This window comes from Symphalangus syndactylus, chromosome 2 (genome assembly GCF_028878055.3).
Source record: "Symphalangus syndactylus isolate Jambi chromosome 2, NHGRI_mSymSyn1-v2.1_pri, whole genome shotgun sequence".
In the NCBI taxonomy this organism is placed as follows: Eukaryota; Metazoa; Chordata; class Mammalia; order Primates; family Hylobatidae; genus Symphalangus; species Symphalangus syndactylus.
In genome coordinates this window covers 77,325,566-77,340,615 of record NC_072424.2, presented here as the reverse complement: position 1 = coordinate 77,340,615, position 15,050 = coordinate 77,325,566, and the positions used below count along the sequence as shown (strand labels likewise).

Sequence of the window (15,050 nt, the reverse complement as noted above, 5' to 3'; positions counted from 1 at the left end):
CTATTTTTAATTGTCTGTTTATTGACTTTCTTATTAAGCTAATTGAATTCCACTTTTAGAGTTGTCATTCCCTTTCTGCCACCTCTCTACTTTTACATATTTGATCATAAACCCTACCACTTTCTATTTAGATTTGTGTTCCTATCTGTCAGCTTTCTTAGATCTTGATCTCTTTGAGGAATGGTACTATGTATTGTCTCTGTCCTGTGTGCCTTGCACATAGTAGGTGTTCTGTGAATTTGTGTGTGTGTATGTTTTGTTGTTTTTTTTTTTTTGAGACAGGGTCTCACTCTGTCACCCAGGCTGGAGTGCAGTGGCATGATCTCAGCTCACTGTAGCCGCTGCCTCCCAGGTTCAAGGGATTCTCCTGCCTCAGCCTCCCGAATAGCTGGGATTACAGGTGTGTGCCACCATTCCCAGCTAATTTTTGTACTTTTAGTAGAAATGGGGTTTCACCATGTTGACTAGGCTTGCTTATTTATTTAGACAGTGTCTTGCTCTGTTGCTTAGGCTGCAGTACAGTGTTGTGATCTCAGCTCACTGCAACCTCCAACTTCCTGGGGTCAAGTGATTCTCCTGCCTCAGCCTCCTGAATAGCTGGGATTACAGACACATATCACCAAGCCTGCCTAATTTTTTTTTTATTTTTTTATTTTTTTTTATTTTTAGTAGAGACAGGGTTTTACCACTTTGGCCAGGCTTGTCTCGAACTCCTGACCTCAAGTAATCGGCCTGCCTTGGCCTCCCAAAGTGCTGGGATCACAGGCATGAGCTGCCACTCCGGGCTCCCTGTGAATGTTTTTTGAATGAGTTGTATGTGCTTAACCTTAAACGCAACTTTTTTTGAGAATTTGAATTGGGAAGAAATCAAAATAATTATTCTTATATGTTATACTAGCTAGTTTCTTTGTGATTTGCAATTATTTTGAATATGTTGTATTTGAATAAACTAATAAACTGACAGGATAATACTGTGTTGTTTTACCTACATTGTGTCTAAAAAAGAAAAAAGAGATTTATAATTAGTTAACCATTGAGGATATTAGCATAGTCCCCTAGCTAGTATTTGATCACGTTTTCTTAGAGCTAGGAACTGATACTTAGAGTTGAGCTTCAAACTCAAGTGTTTCTGACTCCCAAACTAATGATCTTTCTAATTCTATGAAATACTGCTAATTGAAGTTTAGTTTTAATGCTTGGACATCTGTAGTCAGTAGAAATAATGATTTTAAGTCTGCTATTTAAAATGTAACCACAATTATTTTACTATTTGGAAAAGTATTAAATCGGATTCAATAATTATGGTATATTGCTGTTCTTGTTGAGGGGTAGATGCATGTTGGCAGGGTGGGAACAGGTTGCTCTTTATATTATGAACAATAAATGGGCCTACAGATGATATGAGTTACCTTAAGATTAATTCAGATTTATCAATTGCTAGAATTATTTTTTCCCTGTGATTTGCAGGAATATGTTTACTATGTGGTGGTCATGTATCATTAAATGGAATTAAAAATTATGTAAGTGGGCTGGGCATGGTGGCTCATTCCTGTAATCCCAGCAGTTTGGGAGGCTGAGGTGGGCAGATCACCTGAGGTTAGGAGTTCGAGACCAGCTTGGTCAACATGGTGAAACCCCGTGTCTACTAAAAATACAAAAATTAGCCAAGCATAGTGGCATGTGCCTGTAATCCTAGCTACTCAGGAGACTGAGGCAGGAATCGCTTGAACTCGAGGTGGAGGTTGCAGTGAGCCGAGATCGCGGCACTGCACTCTAGCCTGGGTGAGGGAGTGAGACACGTTCTCAAAAAAAAAAAAAAAATTATGTAAGTGAAGTTAAAAGTCATGTGAATGGATTAAAATTATGACTTGGGTTTTTTTTTCTGTTGATATTATAAAAAAAGTAAAATATATCCCTGTCACTTTTTTCAATTTTACCTCTATAATTTGATAGCAGTCTTTGTTATAATTATTGTTTAGTCATAATGGTGCATTGGGATGCACAGTATCTTAGGCAGCCCAGCAGGACACATTGGTTTTGAAAGCTCTTATTTTTCTTGCACTATTTGAGGGCTTTAAATGGTGCAGTAAAATTAAAATGTCAAGTCTGTGGATCTATTCAATTTCATAAGCGAGGATAGTCCTGACGGTCAGCTACAGTGAGTATCAGGGCAGGAGCTGCATTGTCTGACCTGGGAACTCCACAGCTGTTAATCGTGCTGTTGTTGTAGTGTGTCACTGCCATGTGTTTCTTGATTGAAGGAAGGCTACAGTGTTATGTCTGCCACCAGAATCTTTTAGTAATGATGAAAAACTACTGACCTCCTTTCATATGGTTTCATCAAAGTCTTTTCTGAACTACAACGTTGAGGAATATACTCTTGCTGAATATAGTGCTTAAGGGATCATTTGTGCAGAAATTGTAAATTTTTCATGTACAAAATCAAATTTCCTAGAAGTAGTTCTTTTATAAGGCAGTCTTTTTAATTTATACATTTATGCTTCTTTGTTTTTCCTTATAATTTGCACAGTCACTAAATTAATGATATTACATTTTTATTATCTTCAAGATTTATTACTGTAATACATTTTTGGTTAGAATTATTTTAAAGACAGAATATCTCAGCTAACTTAAACTACATTATTTTCATTCTTGTTTTTAAAGTATAAGGTGGAGATTTGAAATAGTGGAAACTTGATACTGCTAATCGATTAAGTGCTACAGTTATTAACAGCTCCCTGACCAAAGTATGTATCTTTCTTTTAACCTAAATTGTTCAAAGCAGAACTCCTAACAATGAGGAACTGTATATGGACGTAAACTCATTTATTTTCCTCAACTTGATGAATTACCTATTAATTGACTTTTAAACAGTTTAGAGTAGAGAATATAAATTCGTGGTTAGGATCGAAATTAAAAAGCAAAAGTCTAATATTTAAACAATTTCATTTTACTCTTTTTAGAGTGTAATCACAGCTTTTTAGCTTTTTTCCTGCTGCTTGAATTGGTAACTTCTTAGCTTCTTTTGAGTGATATGACATTTCAGGATATATAGCAAAGTTTCATTAAATCATATCAAAAATCATGTCTGAATTAGTAAAATGTTTAAATTGTAGGATAAATTTACAGACTAAGTTGAGTTAGAAGTATTTCTCTTGAGTTGTTTGAAATATTATGATTATATGAAATATTTACGGGTGAACATTGGTATTTATTGGAATTTTTCATTTAAGTTCATTAAATATTTCTCCTGCATGGAATTTACACAATTCCAATTTGCTTACTTTAGTTCAATAAATTCTTTTTTCAAGGTGTAAAAGTCAACTTTAGCTTAGACAATGTCTGAATTTTATCAACTTTCAAATTTATTGAGTCTGAATTGGAGATTATTTCAGTATTTAATAGCTTCTGGGAGACATTGTTTGATTTCTTTATAGTATATAAGTGTATTTCAGGACTTGTGTCACACGATATGAATTGCTTTATGTTTGCTTTTATCCCCTACTTTGTAAAATATTTAAGTGTTTTGAATCTTGTATTAATTTTCAAAATATGCTTGAGGAGGACAGTAAACAGTTATAGGAAATATAATGTGTTAATCACAGGCCAGTTAGTAATAAGTGAGACTCGGTTTCACAATTATTGGAGAAGAATGTGTTAAAAAACATACATCATACACAGAAAGAAACATAAATCATACACAGCAGAACAATTCTGAGGGGTCATGAGTGTCTGCTCATCCAGGCAGCAGGGCATGGAGCGAGAATAAGAATGTGATCCCCTCCTTCTCCATATCATATTGTGTTCTTAGATTAAAAGCATGTTATAATGGCAGAAGGGGATCTTGGTGTTGACAATATGTCTGATTCATAAGTCTCATTGCTCCAGTCTGGGTTCTTTACCTCTCATATCTGATGTGCAGGTGTCACTCTGGAATTCCTCCTAACCATGCTCGTGGGAGTTCCCTTTGCCTGTCTTGTGTTTTGACTTTGCCATTGTTTATATCCCATGTTCTTGTCTTTCTTCCTTTATGCTCTTTTTTTCCTTATTCAAAAGGTGGCATATACCATATATATAACTTGTTGTACTTTGTCTTTTTTCACTTAATATATCATAGTGATCTTTCCCAATTAAAAGATAGGAAGGACCAGGCACCACCTGTAATCCCAGCACTTTGGGAGTTCGAGACCAGCCTGGGCAATATAGGAAGAGCCTGTCTCTACAAAACAAACAAACAAACAAACAAACAAACAAACAAAAAACAGGTGTGGCAGCTCATGCCTGTAATTCCAGCACTTTGGGAGGCTGAGGCAGGTGGCTTGCTTGAGCTCAGAAGCTCAAGACCAGCCTGGGCAATATGGCAAAACCCTATCTCTACAAAAAATTTTTTTAAAATTAGCCAGGTGTCATGGTGTGTGCCTATAGTCCCAGATACTTGGAAGGCTGAGGCAGGAGGATCACTTGAACCCAGAGAAGTCAAAGCTGCAGTGGGCAGTGATCACACCACTGCACTGCAGCCTGGGCAACAAAACAAAACTCTCTCAAACAAAAAAAAAAAATTTTTTTTTTTTGAAAGATAATTAACAAACTTTTCCCTCATCCTACTGTCATTATCTGAATTAGGAAGACAAAATTCATCAACTAATTAGGGGCATAGTTAATGTAAAAAGGTCACTTATTAAGTTTTATTCTTGGAATATGTAGTTTTATTCTGAAACTTTTCTGTGAGATTGGATCTTTCCTAAAACATACACAAGAGATGTAGAAATAGTTAATATAAACCTTGTCATTTACTGAGAGCTGCTGAAGACATAATCATTATTGACAACTAAGTTCAAGTAAAACCATAATTAAAATTTGGGGGATTCTTCTTGCTATGGACATTAATTGATAAATTTGGACTTTAGTTATATGTGTATATAAATAAGGTAGTCCACATAGCATAGAGATTATAGTAACCAGCTTGATAGCTTCTTAATATAGAAAGGTCTTCATAGACAATAAATTTCATATGGTCTACTTTCTTTTTTGGTCCTAATTAAGAAGTGTCATTTTAGAGAGTGGGAGAAGGAAGAAAGACAGCAAATGAATTTAAGCAACAGGACTAGGCTGCTTGCTTTTTGTACACTGATAAAAATACATTAAATCCAAGAGAGAACCTAAATGCAGAAATTCTGACTCTTACTTGGGAAAATTTGACATTAGAGCAATCCATTCATGGAATTTGAGACCTGGAAGAAATGACATTTTTTAAAAATTTGGTCATTTAATTTTCAGACTAGGGAACTGAAATCCACAGTGTACCTTGCTGTTTGAAAGTACTTTTATTGGAGGATGAGGCCTGAGTTAACTATTATTAGACCAGAATCTATTAACTTTGTTTTACAGCGAATACAAGCTAGCATTCTAAAAGCATTTAACAACCCAACTACTAAAACTGCTGATGATGAAACTAGAAAAAAAGTCAAAGGTATGTTGACTCTTTGTTAAAACTTTTTTCTGTAAGAAAATATTAAAATTTTATTTTAGTTGGAAAAAGAACTGAGCATTATGTCAACTAATCCACCAAATTAGTGGCTTTAAAAGGAGGACGTAGTTGCTGCAGTGTCTGAAAAATACTTTAGTGGAACATAGAAAATGCTAGAATGTATTCATGTGAATTTATAAGAATAAAGCTAATACCAAGTATACAGATTGACACTGATACCTTTATGTGAGATCTTCTAAGGGAAACTTGAAAGGTTGTTGAAAGTAGCAACCACACTTGGAAGTTCATATTTATCATATTGTATCATTTGACATGTGTTTGGATCAATGGATTTATGGATATTTTTTAGATGTAACTAGACAAAATGTTTAAGTGCTCCAAAGACTCCTGCAAATAAACCGTTTATTGAAGAGACTGCTGGTAAGTCAAGTGTAAGTGCACTTTGCCTACTCCTAGTGTTTGCTATTCATCCATAAAATATGAGCCCCAAATGATGATTACCTAATCAGAGTTGGTTATTTATCATTATCAATACTACAGTGCGGGTTTATATACCTTGCCCTAAATGTATATTCTGCATTGAGATACTAACTAATGTTAGCATGAAGTGATTTTTAGAAGACATTTAAAAATATTATTTGTATTTTTTTCTAACTTTTGTTTTTGTGGTTTTATAATGTATGTACTACAGGTCTATAATTTGCAAACATACACACATTGTTACTGTGCACTTTATTGTAATTAAGGGTTCAAGATTTTTAAAAAACGTAGCTGCTCAAATATGCCTTGTTCTTTTGTGTTGAGATAGTGCCATCTCGTGGATGTTTAGAATAACATCCCCGTTTTTCTTTCCCCTCTTTCCAGTTTTGTACTCTCTATTTCCAATCCCTTGTAGTTTTTCTAGATGAAACATCTTTATTATTATAGTATTTCTAAATACAACTTTAATTAATGTTTACTGATATATTCAGATATGTTTTCTGTCATTCAGTGATCTAATATTTTAAATGATTTTAAATATTGTTTGTATGAAACTTGAAGATAGAGGCTCAAAAAAGAAGTTTGAAAGAGGGGTGAATAGGTTTGTTAATATACTTTTTCCTCCCATGGTTTGTTTATGATGGAAAGTTTCAAATTTTTATTAAAGTAGAGAGAATAGCATAATGCAGCCCTTTATATCTGTCACCCAACTTAAACTGCATTCGTGGTTTATGTTTAATCCATTTTCTCCCAACCACAGGTTATTTTAAAGTAACTCATAGGCATTTTTTTAAATTTATAAATATTTCCTGAGCAGAATAATTTGAACTTTTAAAAATATAACCATGTCCTTGAGTTCTTAATTACCTATGTTAATTCCTTCCACTTGCCTTTTACGACTGTTATTTTCATAGCCGTGATCCTGGCATCCATAGTTGTGATAGCATAATCTCCTTTCCCATTCTTCTGTGTACTTATTGGTTAGACATGAGGTTTTGTAAGTTTTAATGGGAGTAGCTGAGGTGTGGTATGAATAGTGGTGGTTTTACCTCTTAAGTTTAAGAATAGTTCATTATTTCTTGGAGATTAAAGTAGTTGATAGTCGTAGATCTGCTACAAAATTGTAAAGGAGAAAGACATTAGAATATTGTATGTATAGTAAAATGTATTATTAAATGTAGTACAGAATATCTTATTCAGATTACCTTTGAATAACCAGAAGATAGCCTATTATACTACTAGATGGATGGTTGACATGTTTTTTGCATTAAAAAGTATGATTTTTACAGCATATGGAAAAGAAGGTGTGAAAATGAACTTCATAGATCGGATCTTTATTGGTGAATTAACTAGCACGGTCATGTGTGAAGAATGTGCAAATGTAGGTACTTTAGAATTCAATTCAGCATGGAATGGATTACAATCACATCATTTTTATTATATTTTCTTTCACATATAATCGTTGGCAGTCATTTTTAAAATTTGACAGATGATTACATAATAATTCTTGAAAGTCTTTTTATATGCTACACTCCTAGAAAGTAAATGTGATAATTTATATATTTTTAAAAGTAAATGTATTTTTGTGTTATTTTTCCTCATGACACACCTACGAGGCAGTTTTAGCCTATCTTAATATACTGAAATTCATTAGCTATCTGTTTGAAGTGAGAGAAAAACTTCTGTGAAGAGAGTAACTGTGCTAGATTGCAGTGCCTTAAAATGTAATTCCAGGCTGGGTGTAGTGGCTCATCCCTATAATCCCAGTACTTTGGGAGGCCAAGGCGGGTGGATCACTTGAGGTCAGGAATTCAAGACTAGCCTGGCCAACATGGTGAAACCCCATCTCTACTAAAAAAAATACAAAACAGTTAGCCAGGCATGGTAGTGGGTGCCTATAGTCCCAACGACACAGGAGGCTGAGGCAGGAGAATCACTTGAACCCAGGAGGCAGGGCTGCAGTGAGCCAAGATCACGCTACTGCACTACAGCCTGAGTGACAGAACGAGACTCAGTTTCAAAAAAAAAAAAAAGTAATTCCAATAGAAATAACTTACTGTATTGACATAATTTAGGGTGGTTATATCACATTTGATTTAAAGTTTATGTGACGTATTAAAGATTTTTGTGTAGAATTCACTCACTTTGAATTTAATAATTTTTATTTTGAATGCCATCTTTAACAACTTAAAGCATGTATGAATTTTTTGTAGATTTTCAATTGCTTGGTAAGGAATATTTCTGTAAGTATATTACTTAGAGTATGATAGGTTTAAATTTCTGTTAGATTTTAATAGTAAAAGGAGCCTTTATTCATTTTCCTGTCCCAGACTATGGAGTATTTTTCTGTGTTCTCTAGCCTTAAAGAAGCAGGATTATAAAATATATCTCATTCTAGCCTGTCACACTGAAACACAGAATGTATGACCATGATTATTTAAGTTTCTAGACTATTCAACACAGAAGTTGTTTTCTCTCTCACAAGATAGAGAGTATCTTGTGAGATACTTAAAAGATACTTCTTTTAAAACAGAATTATCTTAAAGAATCTATAAAACACAGCCAAGTTCTCTGCTTTTTTTCATGGCTTTTTCTTAACATTTCATAGTTTACTTATGTTACAGCCCTAAGCTCACCAAAAATGTCTAGTCTCTTTAGTTAATCTGTTTTATTAAACAGTTATTTTTAAGTCATTTTAAATATTACAGGCCAGTCATATTGACAGTAATATAAAATTCAATTGGATCACGTTCACTGATGTTTGAGAATATCTTGTTTTGATTAACAATGTGCTGCAATACCCAATTAAATTGCTATTTTTTTCAGGAACATTTTTTAACATAAAATTTTAGGTTGCCCGGGAAGTTTGATTTCTTTGTACTTTACAAAACTATATGTTTATATTAGAATTCTAACCGAAGTTTTCAATGTGTTTTCCTTTTAAGATCTCCACGGTGAAAGATCCGTTCATTGATATTTCACTTCCTATAATAGAAGAAAGGGTAAGGAGAAGAAAACTAATGATGAAGCTTTTGTGAAGAACATTTAATCATTTATTTAAACATTTGTTGAGTATATTACCAGATATCTGAGAGTCATTATTTTTTATATACAATTGAGTTTGTATTCGTAATTGAGTCTGATTTGGGGGTTTCTGTAAGTATGCATAAAGTATGATGGTTTTTATTCTCAAGGAATTTAAACTCTTAAATACTTTTTATTTTGATAATTTGTTAATTTTTTGTATCTCAAGTCAGTTAAAAATTTTAAGATGAGAACATCCAGAATTTATTTACTAAAGAGGTTTTGTGTTCTGTATGTGGCATTTACATAGGTTTCAAAACCTTTACTTTCGGGAAGAATGAATAAATATAGAAGTTTACAGGAGACAGATCATGATCGATACAGTGGCAATGTTATTATAGAAAATATTCATCAACCTAGAGCTGCCAAGAAGCATTCTTCATCTAAAGATAAGGTAAGACCATAAGCATCTGTTAGACGTCTGTTTTTTAACAGTTTATTAAAAAAAGTTTCAAGCACATCTAAAAGTAGAGAACATAGTGTAATAAACTCTCATGTACCCATTTTTTGGCTTTATAATTATCAACTTGGCTACTTGTAGACTAACTATATATATCCCACATCCTCCCCTTCCTCCCATCCCAGACTATTTTTGGAATAAATCCCAAATATATACTTCAATGTGTATCTCTAAAAGAGAGGTTTTTTTTGTTTGTTTTTTTGTTTTTGTTTTTGTTTTTATTTATTTATTTATTTATTTATTTATTATACTTTAGGTTTTAGGGTACATGTGCACAATGTGCAGGTTTGTTACATATGTATCCATGTGCCACGTTGATTTCCTGCACCCATTAACTCGTCATTTAGCATTAGGTATATCTCCTAATGCTGTCCCTCCCCACTCCCCCCACCCCACAACAGTCCCCGGAATGTGATGTCCCCTTCCTGTGTCCATGAGTTCTCATTGTTCAATTCCCACCTATGAGTGAGAACATGCGGTGTTTGGTTTTTTTGTCCTTGCGATAGTTTACTGAGAATGATGTTTTCCAGTTTCATCCATGTCCCTACAAAGGACATGAACTCATCATTTTTTATGGCTGCATAGTATTCCATGGTGTATATGTGCCACATTTTCTTAATCCAGTCTATCGTTGTTGGACATTTGGGTTGGTTCCAACTCTTTGCTATTGTGAATAGTGCCGCAGTAAACATACGTGTGCATGTGTCTTTATAGCAGCATGATTTATAGACCTTTGGGTATATACCCAGTAATGGGATGGCTGGGTCAAATGGCATTTCTAGTTCTAGATCCCTGAGGAATCGCCACACTGACTTCCACAATGGTTGAACTAGTTTACATTCCCACCAACAGTGTAAAAGTGTTCCTATTTCTCCACATCCTCTCCAGCACCTGTTGTTTCCTGCTTTTTTAATGATGGCCATTCTAACTGGTGTGAGATGGTATCTCACTGTGCTTTTGATTTGCATTTCTCTGATGGCCAGTCATGATGAGCATTTTTTCATGTGTTTTTTGGCTGCATAAATGTCTTCTTTTGAGAAGTGTCTGTTCATGTCCTTTGCCCACTTTTTGATGGGGTTGTTTGTTTTTTTCTTGTAAATTTGTTTGAGTTCATTGTAGATTCTGGATATTAGCCCTTTGTCAGATGAGTAGGTTGCACAAATTTTCTCCCATTCTGTAGGTTGCCTGTTCACTCTGATGGTAGTTTCTTTTGCTGTGCAGAAGCTCCTTAGTTTAATTAGATCCCATTTGTCAATTTTGGCTTTTGTTGCCATTGCTTTTGGTGTTTTACACATGAAGTCCTTGCCCATGCCTATGTCCTGAATGGTATTACCTAGGTTTTCTTCTAGGGTTTTTATGGTTGTAGGTCTAATATGTAAGTCTTCGATCCATCTTGAATTAATTTTTGTATAAGGTGTAAGGAAGGGATCCAGTTTCAGCTTTCTACATATGGCTAGCCAGTTTTCCCAGCACCATTTATTAAATAGGGAATCCTTTCCCCATTTCTTGTTTTTGTCAGGTTTGTCAAAGATCAGATGGTTGTAGATGTGTGGTATTATTTCTGTGGGTTCTGTTGTGTTCCATTGGTCTATATCTCTGTTTTGATACCAGTACCATGCTGTTATAGCCTTGTAGTATAGTTTGAAGTCAGTTAGCGTGATGCCTCCAGCTTTGTTCTTTTGGCTTAGGATTGTCTAGGAAATGCAGGCTCTTTTTTGGTCCTATATGAACTTTAAAGCAGTTTTTTCCAATTCTGTGAAGAAAGTCATTGGTAGCTTGATGGGAATGGCATTGAATCTATAAATTACCTTGGGCATTATGGCCATTTTCACGATATTGATTCTTCCTACCCATGAGCATGGAATATTCTTCCATTTGTTTCTATCCTCTTTTATTTCGTTGAGCAGTGGTTTGTAGTTCTCCTTGAAGAGGTCCTTCACGTCCCTTGTAAGTTGGATTCCTAGGTATTTTATTCTCTTTGAAGCAATTGTGAATGGGAGTTCACTCATGATTTAGCTCTCTGTTTGTCTGTTATTGGTGTATAAGAATGCTTGTGATTTTTGCACGTTGATTTTGTATCCCGAGACTTTGCCGAAGTTGCTTATCAGCTTAAGGAGATTTGGGGCTGAGATGATGGGGTTTTCTAAATATACAGTCATGTCATCTGCAAACAGGGACAATTTGATTTCCTCTTTTCCTAATTGAATACCCTTTATTTATTTCTCCTGCCTGATTGCCCTGGCCAGAACTTCCAACACTATGTTGAATAGGAGTGGTGAGAGAGGGCATCCCTGTCTTTGCCAGTTTTCAAAGGGAATGCTTCCAGTTTTTGCCCATTCAGTATGATATTGGCTGTGGGTTTGTCATAAATAGCTCTTATTATTTTGAGATATGTCCCATCAATACCTAATTTATTGAGAGTTTTTAGCATGAAGGGCTGTTGAATTTTGTCAAAGGCCTTTTCTGCATCTATTGAGATAATCATGTGGTTTTTGTCATTGGTTCTGTTTATATGCTGGATTACATTTATTGATTTGCGTATGTTGAACCAGCCTTGCATCCCAGGGATGAAGCCCACTTGATCATGGTGGATAAGCTTTTTGATGTGCTGCTAGATTCGGTTTGCCAGTATTTTATTGAGGATTTTTGCATCAATGTTCATCAGGGATATTGGTCTAAAATTCTCTTTTTTGGTTGTGTCTCTGCCAGGCTTTGGTATCAGGATGATGCTGGCCTCATAAAATGAGTTAGGGAAGATTCCCTCTTTTTCTGTTGATTGGAATAGTTTCAGAAGGAATGGTACCAGCTCCTCCTTATACCTCTGGTAGAATTAGGCTGTGAATCCGTCTGGTCCTTGACTTTTGTTGGTTGGTAGTCTATTAATTATTGCCTCAATTTCAGAGCCTGTTATTGGTCTATTCAGGGATTCAAGTTCTTCCTGGTTTAGTCTTGGGAGGTTGTATATGTCGAGGAATTTATCCATTTCTTCTAGGTTTTCTAGTTTATTTGCATAGAGGTGTTTATAGTATTGTCTGATGGTAGTTTGTATTTCTGTGGGATCGGTGGTGATATCCCCTTTATCATTTTTTATCGTGCCTATTTGATTCTTCTCTCTTTTCTTCGTTATTAGTTTTGCTAGCAGTCTATCAATTTTGACGATCTTTTCAAAAAACCAGCTCCTGGATTCATTGATTTTTTGAAGAGTTTTTTGTGTCTCTATCTCCTTCAGTTCTGCTCTGATCTTAGTTATTTCTTGCCTTCTGCTAGCTTTTCAATGTGTTTGCTCTTGCTTCTCTAGTTCTTTTAATTGTGACGTTAGGGTGTCTATTTTAGATCTTTCCTGCTTTCTCTTGTGGGCATTTAGTGCTATGAATTTCCCTCTACACACTGCTTTAAATGTGTCCCAGAGATTCTGGTATGTTGTGTCTTTGTTCTCATTGGCTTCAAAGAACATCTTTATTTCTGCCTTCATTTTGTTATGTACCCAGTCGTCATTCAGGAGCAGATTGTTCAGTTTCCATGTAGTTGAGTGGTTTTGAGTGAGTTTCTTAATCCTGAGTTCTAGTTTGATTGCACTGTGATCTGAGAGACAGTTTGTTATAGTTTCTGTTCTTTTACATTTGCTGAGGAGTGCTTTACTTCCAACTATGTGGTCAATTTTGGAATAAGTGCGATGTGGTGCTGAGAAGAATGTATATTCTGTTGATTTGGGGTGAAGAGTTCTGTACATGTCTCTTAGATCCGCTTGATGGAGAGCTGAGTTCACTTCCTGGCTATCCTTGTTAACTTTCTGTCTCGTTGATCTGTCTAATGTTGACAGTGGGATGTTAAAGTCTCCCATTATTATTGTGTGGGAGTCTAAGTCTCTTTGTAGGTCTCTAGCGACTTGCTTTATGAATCTGGGTGCTCCTGTATTGGGTGCATATATATTTAGGATAGTTAGCTCTTCTTGTTGAATTGATCCCTTTACCATTATGTAATGACCTTCTTTCTCTTTTGATCTTTGTTGGTTTAAAGCCTGTTTTATCAGAGACTAGGATTGCAACCCCTGCCTTTTTTTGTTTTCCATTTGCTTGGTAGGTCTTCCTCCATCCCTTTATTTTGAGTCTATGTGTGTCTCTGCATGTGAGATGGGTCTCCTGAATACAGCACACTGATTCATCTTGACTCTTTATCCAGTTTGCCAATCTTTGTCTTTTAATTTGGAGCATTTAGCCCATGCACTTTTAAGGTTAATATCGTTATGTGTGAATCTGATCCTGTCATGATGTTAGCTGGGTATTTTGCTTGTTAGTTGATGCAGTTTCTTCCTAGCCTCAATGGTCTTTACAATTTGGCATGCTTTTGCAGTGGCTGGTACTGGTTGTTCCTTTCCATGTTTAGTGCTTCCTTCAGGAGCTCTTGTAAGGCAGGCCTGGTGGTGACAAAACCTCTCAGCATTTGTTTGTCTGTAAAGGATTTTATTTCTCCTTCACTTATGAAGCTTAGTTTGGCTGGATATGAAATTCTGGGGTGAAAATTCTTTTCTTTAAGAATGTTGACTATTGGCCCCCACTCTCTTCTGGCTTGTAGAATTTCTGCCGAGAGATCCGCTGTTAGTCTGATGGGCTTCCGTTTGTGGGTAACCTGACCTTTCTCTCTGACTGCCCTTAACATTTTTTCCTTCATTTCAACTTTGGTGAATCTGACAATTATGTGTCTTGGAGTTGCTCTTCTCAAGGAGTATCTTTGTGGTGTTCTCTGTATTTCCTGAATTTGAATGTTGGCCTGCCTTGCTAGATTGGGGAAGTTCTCCTGGATAATATCCTGCAGAGTGTTTTCCAACTTGGTTCCATTCTCCCCGTCACTTTCAGGTACACCAATCAGACGTACATTTGGTCTTTTCACATATTCCCATATTTCTTGGAGGCTTTGTTCATTTCTTTTTACTCTTTTTTTCTCTAAACTTCTGTTCTCACTTCATTTCATTCATTTGATCTTCAATCACTGATATCCTTTCTTCCAGTTGATCAAATCGGCTACTGAAGCTTGTGCATTTGTCACGTAGTTCTCATGTCACGGTTTTCAGCTCAATCAGGTCATTTAAGGACTTCTCTACACTGATTATTCTAGTTAGCCCTTTGTCTAATCTTTTTCAAGGTTTTTAATTTATTTGCATTGGGTTCGAACTTCCTCCTTTAGCTAGGAGAAGTTTGATCATCTGAAGCGTTCTTCTCTCAACTCGTCAAGTCATTCTCCATCCAGCTTTGTTCCGTTGCTGAAGAGGAGCTGTGTTCCTTTGGAGGGGGAAAGGCACTCTGATTTTTAGAATTTTCAGTTTTTCCGCTCTGTTTTTTCCCCATCTTTGTGGTTTTATCTACCTTTGGTCTTTGATGGTGGTGACGTACAGATGCGGTTTTGGTGTGGATGTCCTTTCTGTTTGTTAGTTTTCCTTCTAACAGTCAGGACCCTCAGCTGCAGGTCTGTTGGAGTTTGCTGGAGGTCCACTCCAGACCTGTTTGCCTGGGTATCAACAGCGGAGGCTGCAGAACAGTGAAT

At 35.7% G+C, this 15,050-nt stretch overlaps 1 protein-coding gene across 11 annotated transcripts in view; it reads left to right on the top strand.

Moving 5' to 3' along the window:
• USP45 (ubiquitin specific peptidase 45) overlaps window positions 1–15,050 on the top strand; it is a 73,285-nt gene that overhangs the window by 42,742 nt on the left and 15,493 nt on the right. For 8 of the 11 annotated variants that reach the window (XM_055259682.2, XM_055259620.2, XM_063619779.1 and 5 more), the window contains 4 exons: window positions 5,389–5,470; window positions 7,258–7,349; window positions 8,914–8,970; window positions 9,303–9,446. In XM_055259682.2, coding sequence (XP_055115657.1) covers window positions 5,389–5,470; window positions 7,258–7,349; window positions 8,914–8,970; window positions 9,303–9,446 — 375 coding nt within the window. The remainder of the gene's footprint in view (window positions 1–5,388; window positions 5,471–7,257; window positions 7,350–8,913; window positions 8,971–9,302; window positions 9,447–15,050) is intronic. The other 3 variants (XM_055259651.2, XM_055259660.2, XM_055259689.2) reach the window with 2 other exon arrangements.